Raw genomic sequence first — 19,397 nt, 5'->3', positions numbered from 1 at the left:
CCAGGGGGACGGCACCGAGAAATGGGATGAAACCTTATGGCCGGTTTAAATCCAGGGTTTTTTTTTTTTTTTTAGAACACAGATTAGAATTCTGCGATTATCCTTTCACGTGTAAATGTCACACAGATAAAAGACTGGATTTGATTTACAAATATAAAAGCAGAAAACACAGATGTGTAAGGGACAAGTTCATTTAGACATAAGGCCATGAGTGGCCAGAAGTGGGCTTTCTTTCTCTCCTGGGGCCAGAAATTTGGGGGACTCCTGACCATCACACAGCCAGCTTTGCCTGCCCCTGGGACTTGCCCACAACCCCCCAGGGACACCACCCCCGGGACCTCTGACCGGGACATGGGCCACACAGGGAGACAGCCATAGCTTCAGGGCTCCTCCCTTCTGAGGCACCCTGGGAACTAGGGTCCTCAGCTACCCATCTGAGGCCCTCTGAGGCCACCCATCCATACCTGAAGGTCCTTCGAGTGGCTGGTGACCGGGAGCGGCAGGAGGAGGAACCAGAGCTGGAACGGCTGCGGGAACAGAGCTGCCGACCGGCCTTGCTTGGTGGGCTCTGGTAGGGGCAGTGGTCAGAGCGAGGGGGACTGACCCCCGAGTCCTCTTCATCATCGTCCTCCTCCTCCTCCTCCTCCAAGAGGAAGCTGCTCTCACCACTGCTGCTGCTGCTGTCCTCAAAGACCGTGTCGTATTCGGGACTCTTACAGGAGGCCAGGTCTTCGTCCTCCAGGGCGGTCTCTAGGAGCCCAAAGTGTTTGGTGAGGCTGGCACGGATCTCGTGGTCTCTCAGTAGCACACTGTCCTTGGCGGGGGCACCGCCATCACAGCTTCTGTCTTCCTCCCTGCTGGAGGCCTGCTCCTCAGCCCGTGGGGCACCCTGTTGGGGCCAGTCCTCAAGGTGGACCCCAGATGGCTCCCAGGACCTCAGCACCTTCCTCTGCAGGGTGCCTTCTGGCTTGAGCACCTGGCAGTAATCGTGGTCTCCAAAGGAACAGGAGAAGGGGCGCTTCTGACCTGTCTGGGAGGCTGGCTGGGCTGAAGCATGCCGCAGGTGGGACAGGAGCTCGCTCCGTTCTGGGTGCTTCTTTGGCAGCTTGTGGGCAGCTGCCGTGGTGGCCCCGAGCTGGAGACTCTCCAGGCTGGGGAGGCTGGGAGCTCTGTCTTTGCCTGGGCTGTGTTTGATGTCTGGCTTGAAGGGGTCCTCCTCTGTGGGCTTATATGGAGGTGTGGTGGGTGGGGTGAGTCCTAGCCAAGCAAGAGGAGAACCCTGTGAGGTGGAGACAGATCACTTCTCCAATGGACAGAGACTCTAGTTTGGGAAGGCAAGTAAGCAGCACAAACACCGCCACTTCCCCAACGGAATGAATGGCAGGCATCACTAATCGATCACTGCATTGCTGGCTGCGCCTGAGTGGGACCCGGGACTTCTCACAGTCCACGGTCAATCTTGGGCAGGCAAGTGATGAAATCCCCCTGCTGTCCCTCTGGAGCCTGACCACAGCAGCCCAAACCTTGAGGTCATTTGAGGTATCTCCAACTCCTCAATAAGCCGTCTCCACTGCCTCTGATGTCTCCCAGAGTGGAAAGGAGGCAGGCACCACAGGTCAATTCTCCCACCTGGACAGGACCACCACAGTGCCATCTGTGTTTCCTGCATCTAACCTTGGCCTCCATCCTCCCCAGTGCACCCAAGGGAACTTGATAAACGCTCGAGATCTCTTCCTTCTGGGTCTCCCGCAGCCTCCAGGATCAAGATCAAACCCTCAGCCTGGCATTCCTCTCGGCCTCTCGGATTGCTCCCTCCTGCCCATCCCCTTTTGCTAAGCAGCAACTCCAGGTAACCAGCCTCCTCGGGGGCACCTGAGATTTCACCCCATATGCCTTTGCTCCTACCACCAAGAATCTCCTTCTTGCCTCTTCATCTCCCCAACTTCTGCTCCTCCCGCAAGCCAGCTTGTAAGCCCCTGCTCTGGATGCCTTGCAGATCTTCCCCAGGGCCACATGTCTGCCCGCCCCACCCCGCCCCTTCCTCCATGCTCCCAGAGCGTGGGCACATCCTTATTTATGAATGTGTGTTCCTGGAACAGAACCCGGCGTGGCCTGAGTCTGTCTCCTACAGAAGGTGGTAGGCTCCTTTGGGAGAAGACATGGGTCTCGTCTTCTCCTAACCTTGCCCTCAGCTCATGTGCCGACCATTTGTAGCTGAATGGCTGCCCCCCCCACCCCTTACAACACTCCTCCTCTGTACCTTCAGACCCTGTGCCACGGCAGGGAGGGCTCGATGGGGCCGCTCGTGTGAGGGACTCGTCGCCAGGAGTTGTGTCAGCTCCCCCAAGGGCACCCTACCAGCCAAGCCCCTGGCTCACCTGCGGTGCCAGAGAGCTCCACCGTCAAGGTCTGCTCAAAGCTCTTCCTGCCAAAAGGAGGGTCACTGGTGGAGGTGGGGAGAACAGAAAGGCAAGAGGCCAATCAGCAGCAGGCTCCACTTCCCCAGCATGCAAGGAGGGCAGGGGGACCCTGTGACACACCCTGGTTCTGCTGCCCACAGAGGGGGGGTCCCGGGGAGAATTTTCTGGAAAAACCCCATGCTGGCTTAGAGGAACTGAAAGCCGCATATAGCCCTCACAGGAGACAGACACATGGTAAGCATCATCACCTTCCTTATTTTACAGACAAGCACCTGAGGCCCGCACAGGGGAGGAGACTTGCCCAAGGCCACACAGCATGATCAGCTTTCCCCTGCAGAGAAAAGAATTCCTTCCCCCTCCCCCGTCCTGGAGAGGACAGCTGATGAAATGGCCTGAAACCTTAATTCCCCTGCTTTCCCTGGGTCTGCAGAGACCTCCCTTGTAAGGGAGCCCAGTTACGGAGAGCCCCACATGGCAAGAGGACAGGGGCATAGGGACAGGGGCAGGCACAGAGGCTGATAAGCCACCCAACCCCAACCCCACCCCCGATACACATACCCATCAGGACAAAAACTCATGGAATAACATACTAGTGATTTCCAAAAATCTACCTTTGTGACAAGGCCAGCATGAGGCACCTGGGAGAGTCTGAAAAGAAGATGAAAAAGAAAAAAATGAGATTCCCTGACAAAGCATCACTAGGAGACGTTTCCCTCTGGAGGAAACCCTGAACTCTCACTGGTACCAAGCAGGGCTCCCTGCAGGCATGTGACCCAAAGGCCTCTGTCATTTTTCAGGGAAGGGCAGGACAACTCAATGCCACCTTCGTTCCCAGGGTCTCAGCAACATTAGCTGCAGGCTGACTACTGGAGGTTTTGGAAAGAGCAGGTAGGTACAAGGGTGGCCCCTTCTGGCCAAACAGTGAAGTACAGCATGGGGGTGGACAGATGGACGTAGGACTTGCAAGCTGAACGGGTTGCTGGATACCTCTGTGCCTCAGTTTCTGGGTCTGACCACAGAGATTATGCCAGGCCCCCTGTGAGGAGTCAGTGGGGTTAAGCTGTGTCAGGTTTTAGACCAGCACCCTGACACAGCCAATATACAACAGACACCCGTTATAATCACCACCACTGCTCCCATTTAAAATTCAATGTCATTAGGGAGCTGCATTTACAGACTCACTCCTCTCGTCACATCATCACCGAGGATGTCTCCTTTAGAGCACGTGGCACAACTTGTAATTCTCTCCCTTTTTAATTTACTCTGTGATTGCCTGTCTGCCCACTGACACACAAGCCCCATGAAAGCAGGCATCTCGCTCTGTGTCCACTAAAGTGGTGCCTGGCCCATGCATGACGCAAAACTCAGAGATGGGTGGGTGATTTCTGAAGATCCGCCCAACTAGCCCATTGCACAGGAAGGGAAGTCGAGAGCCAGAGAGCGGAAGGGACTTGCCCAGCACAGGGCTCCTGGCTCCCAGTGCAGTAGAGTATGCCATACCCCACCCCTGCCCCCTCTCTTGCAGACCACCAACTCCGACTACCTCTGGAAGGGAGCCGTGGGCAGCTGGGGTCCTCATCCGTGTCCCCACACCCACTCTCACAGGGGCTCTCCAGAGCCGGGATCTGGGGTCCCCGTGGGAGCTGCTGGTCTTGACCACTGTCCTCGTCCGTGGGGCTGCCCAGTGCCCCCTCCACGTTGTAGGCCTCCGGAGCCAGGCGCAGTGACGGCAGAGCTCCTTGGGGCTCTGCAGGGACCAGAGACTCATCGGAGAATGCCAGCCAGGGCCCCAGCTCCGGGTTCAGTCTCCTGGAGCGCCGCACGGGGCACACCACGTTCTCCAGCTTCCTCCCCAGCTTGGTCCATGGCAGACCTCGGCCCGGTCTTTTCCGGCCCCATTCCTCCTCCTCCTCTTCTTCCTCTTCTTCCTCCTCTTTTTCTTCTTCCTCCTCCTCCTCCTCCTCCTCTTCCTCCTCCCGCCGCAGCCTGGCTGATCGGCTGGCGTGTCCTTTCACCGCAAGGCGCAAGGGCCGCAGGCTGGGTCTGGGCCCAGTGCTCCTGGGCGAAGCTGTGATCCTCACCTCCTCCACGGGGGACGGGTGACCAGGGGAGGCCTGGCTGTCTTTGGGGGGCCTGGGCCTGGGGCGGGGCGTGAGGGAGGCATAGACAGGTGTGGCCAGGCGGTAAGGTTTGCTGACATCACAGAGGACATCTTGAGCCAGAAGTTCCCTCAGGATGGAGAATTCCGCCCAGGAGCCTTTGGAAGGGTGCTGGGACCGGGGCCGGGGCTTGGCCTGTGTGGAGGGGCTGCCGCAGGGCTGGGGGGCTGGCTCTGGGGCCTGGGGGGGCAGCTTCCTCTGGGGCAGGCAGTACGTATGCATGTAGTGAATGAGCTGCACCATGGCCTGCGTGTCGTCCCGGGAGCCCTGGGCGCCGGAGCCCGCTCCACCCGGTGCTGGGGAGGCCTGGGGCGAGGCCGGAGTTGGCTGGGGGCTCGGGCAGTCCTCCCCAGCTTCCTCCTCCTCCTTGGCAGGAAGCTGGGGGCTCAGGGCGGGTGGGGGCCACACGCCCCTGTCTGGGGAGCGGGCTGCAGTCTGAGGGCAGGACGGCACCGAAGTGAGGTGCTTGTGCAGTTCGGTACAACTCCGGCTCTGAGACTGCGTCGTGGGGGCCCTCTTGTCTTGGGTGCCGTCCACCTAGGGAGAGAGAGAGAGAGGGCCGAGTGAGGCGGGAGGCCCGCACCGCCCCCCTCCACTCTGCCCCACACCTGTAAGCCACTGGTCAGGGCTCACGTGGCATGTGGCAGTGCTCGGCTGACGAGGAGCGAAGGAACCAGCAGCCTCCTCACAGGCCTCCAGCCGTGGATCTCGCCCCTTCCCGCTTCACTGCCACAGCCCTGCTCTGACCACCCTGCTCTCCTGCACGATGCCCTTCAGTAGTGGCACCGGGAACTACATCAGTGGTTGCCTGCGTGTGGGGACAGCGAAGGATTGTACGTAGCGGTGCTGGGGAGCCTTCTGGGATGATGACACATGTTCTAAAACTAAACTGTGGTTATGGCTGCACAACCGTGTACATTTAATACAAATCATCCAATTATACTTTCAAAATCAGTGCCTTTTCTGATATTTAAGTGACACCCCCATAGAACTGTTTAAAAAAAAAATCCTGATTCTTCCTCTAGGGCATGATGTTGTGGTTAAAGTCCTCTGCAGGAGTGTCCAGGGGCCCAAGGGGAAGGACTAAGTGCAGGCTCTGAGTCACGGGCCTGCAGGGAAATCACCTCTGAAACCTCTCTGAAAGTCTTGGAAGATGGAGCCCATGGAGGAAAAGGGATTTGCTTCGCTCCTTGGTGTTCAGGACAGAGGTGTGGACTCTCCTGTGGCTTCCCCCCAGAAGAAATCCAAACTCTTCACTGTGGTCTCCAGCGAGGACCATCAGAATAAGCCCGCTCAGAGCAGGCCACATCTTCCTGTCCCCGCTCAAACCCCATGTCTAACATGATGCCTTGAACACTGAGGTGTAGAAGAAGTCCAGTGCTCTTTCCAGAACCCCAAACTGGCCTCCAGAAGTACCCAGCACACCAGCTACAAGAGCTATGTGAGACACAAGGAGGGCCACTGGAAGGTGACTGAACTTGATACCCACTAGTAAGAGCTGAAGGGTGCACCCCTCAGAGGCCACCTGGGGGCCTGGTGGCCTGGGGACATGTGCACAAATACCTTGACACAGGGCCGCTGGCTCCTGGACCTGAGGCCTGCCTGGCGCCAGGCGGTCCCTTCCTTCTGCGTGTCGGAGCTTGAGGTCGGGTGGGACGTGGCGAGGAGGAGCTTCTGCAGCTGCGAGAGAAGCAGAGAGGAGAGGAGCATGGGGGCTGCGCTCCGCTGGGAGCCTCAGAGATGCGCGTCTCGGAGAGAAGCCGGAGCCCACAGCTAGCTTCTTGGGACAGAGCATGCTCTGAGCCCAGGTCCTCACTGGACCACGGGAAGAACACAAGGGGGGCATTTCACTACCTAGAATATGTTCTCATTACGGGAAGCTCAGAAAAGCAGACTGTCTAACAATCTAAGACACACACAGGCATCCCCATAAAAAGTAAATCCTTTTTGGAGTTATCAACCCAGAGAAGTACCTGTGACTTGGAGAAATCCACATAGATCTCAGGGAATGATTTCCCGTTCTACTGTTAAAACCTGACATGAAAACTTTATTGGGAGGCTCTGCATACACGTGCAGTACACACACGTGTGTGCGCACGCACACACACAATCTGGAAAGTCACACAATGGTTCTTTGATATGGGATTCCAGCTGCTCTTTTTGGTTACTCATATCACACCGTTAAAAGTTAATTTCTTAAATTAAAAAAGTAATACTTGTCCATGGTGAAAAAACACACACCACAAATATGAAGGGTAAACGATGAGCAGCAAGTCACCCTCCTGCCTGAGGTGTCCCTTGCTCCTTCCCTGAGGCAATGACTATGAACCACCTTCCTGTGACCCGGGCCCGAGGTGGAATTCGAATACACAAACGTTATGTACCTATCACCTCCGACACACCTGACTATTTTTACACAGGCGGAAGCATACCCAAGCTTATGTAGCTTTTCTAATTTTTCTAGAAGAACTGCTGAGATGCTTACACTTCTGCACCCAGAGGGCAGAGGCACGGTGCACCCTGGTAAAAAGAGGGAGCTGAGCACCCCCTGAAAATTCCACCAGGGATCCCACCCCAGCAAGACTGAGGACAAGTCAGGAAGCATGCTGGGTTTTCACTACAGCACTGATATCCACCCCCACACCTGGGTGGCTCAGTGGGTTAAAGCCTCTGCCTGCGGCTCAGGTCATGATCCCAAGGTCCTGGGATCAAGCCCCGCATCAGACCCTCTGCTCAGCAGGGAGCCTGTTTCCTCCTCTCTCTGCCTGCCTTTCTGCCTACTTGTGATCTCTGTCTGTCCAATAAATAAAATCTTTAAAAAAAAAAAGGGCGGGGATATGCCCCCCAGATCACCCAAGCAAGGAGCATCAAAGGCTCAGGCACCAGAGAAAAGACCACTCCTCACTCCCTTAAGAGCTGAGGCTTCTCACTACCCCCACCTAGACCTCAAACCAACACAGACAGCTCTGTGATTCTCTGACATGGACAGGGAAAGATCCCCGGGCTGGCGGGAAGGGACCTGGTTATGTCCAGCTCAGTCCCATTCACTATGAGACGTTAAGTGAGTCCTCCAGGCCTTGGTTTCTCCGTGGGCATAATGGCAGCAAGAACACTAAATGACTGGTTATGAACCTTTTTTTGACTCGGGAGTTTCTCATGGGGTAAGACAGAAGCTGCTGACCTCAGACACACAGAGATGTAGAGGTCCATGATGGGTTGCAGTCAGTCCACTGGTGGACTCTCTGGGATTCATGACTCCCAATTAAGAACTGGACATCTGGATCCCTTCTCAGGGCCTTTCTGAACGCTGTGGGTATGCTGGGAATCTAGACAGTGAGTCTGTTTCCTGTGCGTCTAGCACAGGGCCTGACGTGTGCAGCAGACATGGGGGAAAGGCAGTCTGAGGCATGGAAGAAATACCCTGTGGCCAGCAGGGGTCGCTCTCTGCCTCTCTGGGGTTTGATGCCTCTCCCAGAGAACCCACACAGAGAACTCCTCTTGGTAGTACTACCGCCAGCACTATTACTTAGATAGTATTTATTGAGCAACTTCTATGTGCCAGGAACTGTTCTAAATGCTCTCCGTGCATTTTCTGCACTCCTCCTAACAGCCTTTGAGATAAGCCCCATGATTAACCTCACCTTATGGACCAGGAAGCTGAGTCAGAGAGATGAGGGGTCTAAAGGACTCACAAGCACTAACTGGTGGGGCTGAGATTCAAACCCAGTCGGATTCCCGTCAGCAGAAGCCGCAACGTGGGACCAAACGTATTCTCTCGTGCCTAGCACACAGCAGGTGCTTACTAATTGTCTCACGCCACTCCAAGGAACTTGCAGGCAGTGGAAAAGAAGGATAAGGATTCTGGACCAGAAGTCAGAACACGGACTTGCTATGTTGGCCAGAGGAGACTCCTTCCCTGCTCTGGGCCTCAGTTTCCCTAGAGCTGCCCTTGATAAGTCACCAAAGGCCTTTCTGCTCAGAACTTTCCATGACCTGAAACCCTTCCCAGCTCAATAAGCTCTGATTTTCCAGCTGGGTCTTGCCAGCCCCCAGGAGCTGTAGCACCAGGGCAGGGAGCCCAAGATAGGTGAGTGAAGCTGGACTTCACACGCCCCATGAACTCTCAGCTTCCGGCTTCCGGAACCCTCGGCCAGAATTAGGGGCAACTGCTTTCAGTAACTCTGGATTCCTTTAAGGATGTGATAAAAGCTGAGAGCTTCTACCCCCAAAACTGCAATGCCCTGTGCACATTCCCCCGTTCCACGTGTACTCACAGACGGCACTGAACTTCCGCTGGTGGGAGCAGCAACCAGTCTGAACTCTGTGGAGGATAACCTGGAACTAGCTTTCTAAACGGAAACATCGGGTATCTGTAGGCCCAGGAATTCCACTGAGAGGAGACAAAGGGCTGTGCCAGGGCACTGACCACAGCGGTGCAGCAGTGAGAGTTGGAACAACATGAATCCCCACCAACCAGGGACACGTTCAACAAGTTACGGTACGTCCTTACGGAAGAACATTATGCAGCTGACAAAAAGGACGGAGCAGAGAGACCTGGGCTCATCTGAGTATTCAAGGCACACAGTTCACTGAGAAAAGGTGCAGAGCAGTGTATAAGGCAGACTTTCTCTTACAGTGTTTAAACAACAACAACAAAAAAAGTAGAAGAGGAAAGTCACAAAACAGATCAGTAACCATGGTTACCGCCAGGCAAGGAGAACGCAACTGCAGGAGGGGTAAGGAGGTTTTGCTTTGAAGGATCCACATTTCCTGTTTGCATTTTTACTGCGTGTATACGGCGTAACCTTTAGGAAAAGGTTTACGTGTGACTCTGAGGGTTAACCACACAAGGAAGGTGAGTCCATGAAATCCCAAAGGACCTACAGAGTACAGGGGGAGTTTCTGCAGTTAGCTCAGCTGTACCGGTGGGAAAGGTGAGGCCCGGAGAGGCCTTCCTGGCAGCCCTTCCAGGCTGCGCACAGAGAGCCCTGCAGGGGCTGGCGCCATCTCCCCTGCACACAACGACCCCTACAACCAGACACCACCACGTCCACTAGAAACAAGTGCTCACCAGCGAGAGCTCGTCCACTTCAGGCGCCGGGGCCTGGGGCCTCTCCAGCGAGGGGCTGGGGCTGGGAGGTGCAGAGGAGGGGGCGGGTGAAGCCGAAGTGCAGGAAGGCGCATCCTCCCCGTCCAGAGCCGGGAAGGCAGCCAGACCCACGTCATCTTCAGGGATGTCGTCCAGGGTCCTGGTGAGCGCTGCCAGGAGGGCCTCATTCTCACTGTCGATGATCTGAAGTGAGGAGCGCACAGTGTGGAGCAGAGAAGGACACGGTTAGTCAGCACCCGGGGCTCGGCCGGTTTCACGTCCCCTTAGTGGGAATCCGGTCTGCACAGGCAACTGCCCCACCATCACCCCACTGCCAAGTCCTCTCCTGTCCCTCCCCCCACTCAGATCGCTCAGTATCATCGGGCCAGCAGATGCCTGAGAAATATGTTATCGACTCCAGGAATCATAGAAGTTTGCACGCAGGCAGCAGGTGATCCTGGAAAGAGCCTCAGACTGGGAGCCCCAATTCTGGCTCTGCTGTCATCAATGTGGGCACAGGGCTGTCCACCTGAAAGACACCTGCTGTCCCCTTTACCACGGACAGTGGCTCCACACCACAGCCTCCTGTTCTAACTCCCGGGACCCAGCCCTGGGCCCCTGCAGCTCTCTGCTTCTGGGAATGGCATCCCATGGCAGCCTCCCAGCCCCGCTGATGCTTGGGCCCAGGCTGGCCATGTACGGGCTGGAAGCTGCGGGGTTGGCCATGACAGTGATAACGAGAGCAGTAATAAAACAGCTGCCGCTTCCCAGTGGGTTCCTCGGCCTTGCTCACCAATCAGGAGGGGTCAGGAGCTTGGGCTCTGGGGCTGGGGTTGCATCTCAGATCCCACACTTATCAATCACGGGTTCTCGAGCAAGTGACTTCATTTCTTCATCTGTCCCAGGCAACAACAGTATCTATTTCTTAAGGTCATGGTTGAGGACCTAACTTCAGTTGAGTTAATGTAGATCAAGATGCCTGGCAAATGGTGCCCGGTGTGTAAGAAGCACTCCGGACCACTGCCTCCTTTACTCCTAGGATGACAGTAGTGGTGGCAGCGGCATTCCCTCCCTCCCTCCCCCCGCCCACACACACACGTACTGAATGGCTATTCTGCACCCTGCATGGTCGGGGCACCGGTCCTACTGCGCACCCAGACAAGTGCAGCCCCTGCCCCCATGGAGCATCCTTACCAGCGGAGAACAGACTCCAACAAGGGCATAAACAAGAGCATTTTAGAGAACGAAAGCCTAGGGAGAAAGGAAACGGGAGCTGCTATGGAGGGAACGTGGTGAAGATTCACAGGCTAGCTGGGCGGGGGTAGGGAGGGGAGACCCTCTATGATGGGAGTTCTACTCCAATCTCCATTTTGCAGTTGGGGAAACTGAGGCTCGTGGAGGCTGAACAAGGTGTCCAGGGTTGCAGAGCAAATCCAAGACAGAGGAGGACTCCCCCAAGCCCATGATGGCCCAGATGAGCGGAGACTTAAGCTTTTCCAATCTAAAATGATGAGGGTCAGCATGTACCCAGCCCGCCCACCCACAGCCCGCTGGCCCCGGTGACCAGAGGCCCCGGAGCGTGGCGATCGCACAGCTCCCCGGTGAGGCAGCGAGCCCCTCGCTGAGTGGGCACTGCCTGCTGGGCCTGTTCTGGCCGGAGGCGCATGCGGTCACACAAGGCCTCCGCCGGCACTCTCTCCCATCCCAGGTCAGGCTGTTTATCCTTTCTTCAGGAAGTGCATCTGAAATTTGCATCTCGTGACAGCCTTCTGGCTGCACTCAGCCCGTTCCAGGCCTTACAACCGCGGCAGCAGCTGCGTAACTCGAAGGGGGGACGTGGGGCGAAGAGAACAAACGCGTTTGTCATTTTTGGAACAGAGCTAAAATAAAAGAAAGGTCAAAAGAAGGTTTTGGTTGGGCCTGACCCAGGCCCTGGGGAGTGTGGGGGGTGGGGGAGAGGAAGGACACACAAGGGCAGATCCGGACCCGCGGACTCTGGCCTGAGAATGCGATGGGCTCATCTTGACTGTTTCCCCCCAGTTCCCCGGCCGCCGCCACCACCAACCCCCTCAGGCCAGAGTCCCCGCTATTCCCAGAGCAATCCGTCCGGCCTGGCAGGCAGTGAAGTAAGACCTTGGAACCAGGGACCCGGTGATCACTCTGGGGCGTGACCACAGGGGGCTCTGCCACCATGGGGTGATTGCGAGCAAATCTCCCAAGCCTAGCTCAGCATCTGGGGCAGGTGGCTTCCAGGAAGATTTGCCGAAGAGAACAACAAACGCACCAAACAATGAATTCTGGCCACCAGGAGAGACCGAGATGAGCGTCTCAAAGGAGAGACTCTAGAGGGAAGTTCTTCAGAAATGATATCACCGACACTGGACGTTAGGAGAATTCCCTTTCTCCCAGGGACCACAGCCAATGGCCCAGAGATACTACGAATTATCACACACATCAGAACTGGATCCTTCAGGGATCATGTAATGGCCAGGACTGTTAAATGTGGGCCCCATGAGTGGCCGCTGCCTCTCGCCCCCCTATCACTCACCAACTATGGCTCTTGTTCTTTCCACACTAGTGTCTTTTCTAAGAGAGGGAGGAGGAGGGGCAAAGGGAGAGAGGAAAACCTTAAGCAGGCTCCACGCCCAGCACAGAGATGGACATAGGACTCGATCCCATGACCCTGAGAAGATGACCTGAGCCAAAATCAAGAGTCGGACCCTCCGCTGCCTGCATCACCTGGGTGCCCCCACACCAACATCTTTAACAGAGCCCTCCAGGCAGTAATTACCATTCCTCATTTTCTTACGAGGAAACCTATTTGCCATTTTTTTAATGGCAAAAATGCCATAAAATGCCATTTTTTAATAGCAGGGGCGAGGGCAAGGTCCGGGAAACAGACTGGACAAGGTCACACAGCAAGTCAGGGTGGCGGTAGGATTCACTGTGTGCGAGGCACTGTGCAAAAATGGATACAAAACAGCCAAGACCTCAGGAAGCACCCAACAGGGTGGGCCAAAACGAAGCGAGTAACGGAAGACCTCCCCCCCGTCCCCGGGCTGCTCTGGCTCAGGAACAGCCAGCGGGGTTGGAGGCCCTGACCCTGCCGGGAAGGAAGGCCAATCTGCCCACGGCGTCCACGGAGTCCGTCAGCACCCAGGACAATGGATCACAGGGCCCATGCCACCCTCTCTTCTTCCCTGGGCCCACTGGCCAGGCTTTCCCCACTCCGCTTAGAAGCCGAGTGCAAATTAATGGAGAGTTAATCAGGGAAGCAAGGGATATTAATAGCCTCGGCCCCACCCCAGCCTTCCTGAGCAGCTCTCAAGCCAGAGGAAAAGGAATCTTCAAGAAATCCCAGGGAAAATGTTTCACTTTGAAGGCCTAGGAGGGGCCTGAATTCCAGAGGGACATGGAATAGGATTTCTGCTATGCAAGCCAAAAGAACACTCCAAAATCTTCCCTGTCCAGGGGATTCAACCACGCTCCAAAACAGCCAGGGAATCAGTTTTCCCTCCTTTTTTTCCAACAGTGGGCACAGAGATTTCATCAGAGTCTAAAAGGACCTGATGACGCTCCCCTCCACGGATCAAGAACCACAGATCAAGAATCTACCACGTTCCTTCCTCATTCCCCACATGGGGAAACTGAGGCCCCACCCAGCAGCCCAACACCAACTGGCCCAAGACCACAGAGCAAATTGACAGAACAACCCAATGCCTGCTCCCTCCAAAAATACTTAGTGATGGTTGTGGTCCTGGCCAGAGGATTCTGGAAACACAGACACACGGAGGGTACCATCCCCGCCCCTGAGGGGCTGTTAACCCTGTTACAGTGGCTTGTCCTCCATGTTCCAAGTCTATTTCCACAGCAGTGGCACTGTCTGACTGGGGGAACACAGCTCTGACCCAGGCAGCACGGCCCCAGGATTCTCACTGGCCAAATGAGAAAACCAGGATTGTGAATGAGGGAGAAACCATGATGCAAGTTGAGGCTTGTGGAATGGGCCACATCTTGTCCTTGGCAGGTAAGAAAGTATCTCCATCAATTCCTTCATTCAACGCAAGTGATCGAGTCCTTACGACATGTGAGGGCCCCAGAGATGAAGCCAATGCTGTTTGTCCTCAAGGAACTCACCATCTAAAGGACACAGAGACACAGGCACGCCCGTGTGCACGCATGCAGATGGGAGCCTAGGACAGGAGCTCACCAACTGCCTAAGGGGTCGACAGGAGAGCTGGGCCTTGAAGGATTTAGTCACTTGAGAGCTATTTATTAAGGCCGGAGCAAGTGCCAGGCTTGCACTCCACAAGTGAAGAGCCCAGGGATATAAGAGTGCCCAGTGCCATCGTAGTCCCCATAGTCATGGGGTTTATGACGTTGTGTGCGTTGGGGGGCAGGCACCGATCCCATAATCCCACACACAGGGGTTCATCCATGGGTAATGGGCAGAATCGGCCTGGGCTAGGGAGAGCAGGTGGGGTGTGCAGACCCTGACAGGGGAGGGGCTGGGGGAGCAGAGGTTGGCCAGGATGCTGTCCATCTGTAAGGGGTATGCCTTCCTCACTGGGCTGGGAGCCCCAGGGCCACACAGGCTCACTTGTGCCCAAGACCACTTCACACACATAGTGGGAATCTTGGCAGGGGCTTGCTGGTGGGTCTGGACAACCTGAGAAGTAGGGGCCTGCACAGTTCAGGTGGCGGTGGTCTCCATGGACCCTTTAAACCTCTCATCATCAGCTCTCCATGACCTGAAAGCATTTCCTGGAAGTTAGCCCTGTCTCAGGGAGAAAGCAGCACAGCATAGGTCTCATCCTTATTGTTCAAATAAAGAATGCAGGTCCCTGGACATAGTCGGACCTGAAGCCCAGCCCTGCTGCTCTGCACAGGACTGGCAAAGAGGTCGTACAGTACCAAGAGGTACGGCTTCCTCAGTTCAAGTCTTCACTGGATCTTTCCTAGCTGTGTGACCTGGCGCCAAGTTACGTAACCTCTCTGAGTTTCACTTTCATCACCTGTAAAATGGTCATTAATAGTCCTTTTTTTATAGGTTAGAAAGGACTTGGGAAATATCCAGACTCCTTATCACGGCCCACAATACCCTGCATAGCATCTGGCCCCTGCCTAGCTTTCTGACTCTACCCTGGTATGTTCCTCTACTACCCACCAGCTCTTCTGTTGCCCAATACAGCAAGCTTTCCTGCTCCCTGGCTCTGCCCTTGCTGCTTCCTCTGCCTGGAGAGCTCTGTCCTGCTTCCTGAGCTTCACACAGCTACTCCATCTCATCCTCAGAGAGGCCTCTCCTGACCACCCGGTCGTTAGAACCCCTTCTCACACCTGGCACATTTCTTCTGTGCGCACGTTACAATGACCGCAGTTTCTGCATTGGCGGAGCTAGGGTCAGTTTTCTCTCTAGACTGTAGACAGCACAGTGCCTGACACATGGAAGGAGCTTCCCTTTCTAGAAGGAGCGCTACAATGCATCAGGACCGAGAGAACGCTCACAGCACACGAGCACGACACCCGACACGTGACACCTGACACACGGCAATATGATCATACGGCCAGACGGGCAGGGCGAGCCTCCTCCCACCAGTCTTTATGGGGGAGGGATTTCAAGGAAAGAATAATAAATCTGACTGCACCCATCACTCAACTTATTTCACCTACTACCCTCCCCAACACACCCAAACCTGCAAATGCACGCAGAGCCTGCTCTATTTTTGAAGCAAATCCCAGATATCATAGTATTTCGTACTCGGGGGCTTCTTAAAGGATGTGTCGCCCATCACAGGCCCCCGAGACTGGACGCAGAGTGTGCAAGGGGAAAGGCATGGATAGGCACAGCAGTTCTTGGCTCTGCCTCTTTTCAAAGAATCTCTAGGCCCCAACTGAAAAATGAAGACAGCTGTACCCGCTCTAAGGGTTGTTAAGAGAATTCAATGAGTTAACAGACACAACAGGGACAATCCTGCCACAGCGCAGTTGTTCTATCCAAGTGAGTCATCTCCATTATGGCATCGCTGTGGTTACAAAGCCCTGGCTCAGGAGGGAGGCCAACTGGGTTTGCATCCAGCTCAGATACTGACTAGGTGAATTGTGCTAGGCACGTGACTTAACTTCCCCAAGCCTCAGTCTCCTCATCTATAAAATGGGCTCATCATCGTGCCTGCCTCACAGGGCAGGGATGAGAAGTCAGTGAGACAATACACAGAAGGGAAGTCTCGGGGTTTGGGGGGCTCCTTTCTGACTGCAGGGGCATAGCAAGAGCAGCTCTTCCCAGCCCTCCCTGTGCAGAGGTGGTAACAGGCCCGGCGAGCAGGTGAGAACCACCCTAGATCAACGGCAGATCCCAGATGAGAGGCAGGGTCCCAAGAGCTGTGGGGTGATGGGACTTCTTCGCATGAGCAAATGCAGAAGAGGTGGTGCAGCGAGACCCTGGTGCAGGGAGACCCTTTCAGGAGCAGAGATAACCTTGAGGCTCGGAGGACATACCTGGAAGAGCTCGGAGTCATCGGGGCTGTACTGGCTGGGTTCAGTCTCCGAGTTCTCTGGGCACCACTGCAGCTCCCCGAAGCAGGTGGCTGAGTCAAAGTCGCTGGCATCCAGCTGGGAGAGGTCAAGCTCAGGAAAGTCAGCGCAGAGTTGCTCCTCCCCGGACCCCCCACCCTGAGGAGACAGGAAGGAAAGGAGGTGAGTCAGAGCTGGGCCTGGCTGGATTCGGGCATGGACCCTTCTTACTCATGGTGCTGCCAGCCTGGAACCCTGGCAGCTCTTAGGCCAAGGCCTGACTTTGCCACGTGACCAAGAGATGTCCCACCCTCCAGCAATGGTCAAATGAAGCCAGGCCCTGGCAATACAAATTCTGCCTGCTGTTCTCTCCCCTCCTCCTTCGCTCTCCTACACATCCCTCAAAGCCCTTTTTCCCCACAGCACCTCTCTCTTCTTAACAGAACTATTGTGTTGAAAACTTCATTAGAAGCTTTAAATAGATCCTCATTTACACTACTGTCCCCACCTGAAAGGGGATTTCTGGAACGCAATTATCAATAATGAAACAAAAAAAAAACCAGCAATAAGAACGGCTGACTTTTTTTTTTTTTTTTTGGACAGAGAGATCACAAGTAGGCAAAGAGGCAGGCAGAAGAGAGGAAGAAGCAGGCTCCCCGCTGAGCAGAGAGCCCGATGCAGGGCTCGATCCCAGGACCCTAGGATCATGACCTGAGCAGAAGGCAAAGGCTTTAACCCACTGAGCCACTCAGGCGTCCCGAATGGCTGACATTATTGAGGAATGACGATGTTCTGGAGAAACATTCATCCATGTTCTCGGGGACTTCACAGGACCAGGTGTAATGTCTAAAACGTGGAAGACCACCCATCCGAGGACAACAGGTAAATAAAACTATAGTCACCTGAAGCACAGAATACCACGGTGCCTCTGAAAAGAATGAGGCAGCAGTATATATGCTCTCCAAGACACATTAAATGGAAATAAAAACTAAACTATAGACTAGAACCAGTAGACTATTATGTCACATGTGTAAAAGAGAAAAATCAAACTACGCAATTCTTTGCTCACAGTAATATATATGCACATGTCCAGGAAAAAGTCTACAAGTCTCTATGCGCACCTGACCGTGGTGGACGGGCGACGAGGGAGGCACGGAGACTGTGGTAACAGCACTGACTGAACCAGCGTATCTCCAAGTGCAGTTCCGGGACAGGCAGGGTCAAGACCAGCAGGGACCATGTTAGAAACAATACAGATTCTCAGGCCAAAGCCCGGAACGACGCAACAGAAGGCAATGGCTTTCTGACCCTGGTCTCCCACATCTAACAAAGACCAGTAGAAGGGCTGCCCTGCAGACTGAGAAATCGCCCGATCTAGGAGGCTGACCCAGAAACGGCGGACCACAGGCCTTGGGGTCCGGCAGACCTGAAACCTCGTCCCCACTCTGCAGCTGGGAAACCTTGGGCAAAGCTCTTCTCCTCTCTGAAGCCCAACAGCCTCAGCCTTAGAATGACAACCCCACCCCCCCCCCCCGGAAGAGTTCAGACTGAATAAGGCGATGTTACAGCCTGGCTTGGAGATGTTCAGTAAACGGTAGCTAACGGAACCAACAACAAGTCAGAACTAACACCGGTAAAAACAGCAGTGTTTCGTGGTGGGCAGAGAGGGTGCAACAGCCTTAGAGAACAAGAAAAGGCCTGCCACTTAAAAAAAAAAAATAGGCTTTGCACAGGCCTCTTCCTTAATTGTTCCCACTTACTAAGCCTCATAAATTATGAACAAATGTATATTATTAGCTCAACTTGACACAGGAAAAAGGCTTTTATGCGAATTTGGGTCAAATGTCTTAATTGGCGTTTTGCAAGAATCCTGTATCCACGGGCAGCACCAGCGTCAGGTTCTCTCAAGTGGCTGGTCCCCTGCTCTTAGACTAGGGAGCAGGGTGCCCAGTTGAGTCTCTGTCTCCGGGGACATCCCTGGGATCACCCCAGGCCCCATCCAACATACCCTACTACCACCGGTCACTACCACTCAGCCGCCCTGGCCCAGGGAACACCGGGCGGGGCGGGGGGGGGATTGTTCCTCAGCTTCCTTCTCCTCTCTGTCCCTTCAGGCTGTGGGGATGCTGCAGTCCTGCCTGTTCTAGATGGTCTGTTTCCAGTCTTCGGCTATCGTGAACAGGTCCGCCATGTGTGTGTTCAAGTCTTTATGTGGACATACGTCATACGTCTTCAGCTCCCTTGGGCAGAAACCTACGAGTGGCATGGCTGGGTCATACAGTAAGTGTATGTAACTTTGTAAAAAGGAAAAAAAATTGCTCTCCAGAACTGTTTTACCATAGTCCACACTTACCGGCTGTGCTGAGTGTGCCAACTGTCCCACACCCTCCCCAGCACCTGCGGTTGTCAGTCATCTTAATTTTAGCCAAGCAAGTGAGTGCATTCCAGCATTTATTAAATGCTACTATGAGCCAGGCACTGAGACAATGGAAGACCCCGTTTCTTCCCTCACGAGCTGACATCTTGGTAGGGAAGAAAACACACAAATATTTCCTTATAGGTTGTGTTCGTGCTCTGAAGGAAACAGGCCAGGTGCACTGAGGGAGTAGAACAGAGGGAAAGGAAGTCTGTGTTGGGGGGGGCAGGAAAGGCTTCCTGGAAGAGCTGGCGTCTGAGTTGAGACTTGGAGGAGTCAGGCAGTGGAAGACATGCGGAGGAACGTTCCAGGCAGAGGGCCCAGCAAGGCAAAGACCCGAGCGTGGGCCAAGGCTAGAGCACTATGCACTGACCAATAGTGGGGGAGGCTGCAACTCGGGGAGCGGGGGGTGGGGGGGGATGCCTTCAGAGGGGCAGGTGGAGGCCGGATCAGGCAGAGATTGTAAGGGATTTGGGTTTTACTCCAAGTGTGATGGGGGTGGGGCCGGCGTCAAGCCGGCAGATGGGTTAGGGGGGTGCAGCACCCAGGAGAGGGGCAGGTGGCGGGACTGGGAGGCACCACTTGGCCACAGGGAGGGCCTGTGGAGTGAGAGGGAGGGCCAAAGCAGAGACACAGGAGTTCTGGGCAGCCGGGGTCTCCCTAGCCAGCAAAGCCCCCAGCAATGAGCGCTCTGGGAAGCCCTTCCTGTATACATCCCTGATCCCTCTCATCCCATCACTCAGAGAAGCCACATCTGTAGGACTTGTTTCCTGAGGCTCAGAAACGACTTCAAAATCAGAGTC

At 55.0% G+C, this 19,397-nt stretch overlaps 1 protein-coding gene across 2 annotated transcripts in view; it reads right to left on the bottom strand.

Annotated features, from left to right (window-relative positions):
- Positions 1-19,397, bottom strand: part of PPARGC1B (PPARG coactivator 1 beta) — a 110,608-nt gene that overhangs the window by 15,970 nt on the left and 75,241 nt on the right. For both annotated transcript variants that reach the window (XR_009353792.1, XM_059174013.1), the window contains exons 2-8: positions 16,164-16,337; positions 9,651-9,872; positions 6,143-6,259; positions 3,964-5,116; positions 3,032-3,068; positions 2,379-2,443; positions 465-1,257 (exon numbers count right to left, since the gene is read on the bottom strand). Coding sequence is in view for 1 of the 2 variants with exons in the window: in XM_059174013.1 (XP_059029996.1) it covers positions 465-1,257; positions 2,379-2,443; positions 3,032-3,068; positions 3,964-5,116; positions 6,143-6,259; positions 9,651-9,872; positions 16,164-16,337 (2,561 nt within the window). In the remaining variant the exon portion in view is untranslated. The remainder of the gene's footprint in view (positions 1-464; positions 1,258-2,378; positions 2,444-3,031; positions 3,069-3,963; positions 5,117-6,142; positions 6,260-9,650; positions 9,873-16,163; positions 16,338-19,397) is intronic.

Source organism: Mustela lutreola, chromosome 5 (assembly GCF_030435805.1).
Source record: "Mustela lutreola isolate mMusLut2 chromosome 5, mMusLut2.pri, whole genome shotgun sequence".
Classification (NCBI taxonomy): Eukaryota; Metazoa; Chordata; class Mammalia; order Carnivora; family Mustelidae; genus Mustela; species Mustela lutreola.
Note: the sequence above shows the minus strand (reverse complement) of the source record. Positions and strands in the feature narration are given on the sequence as shown.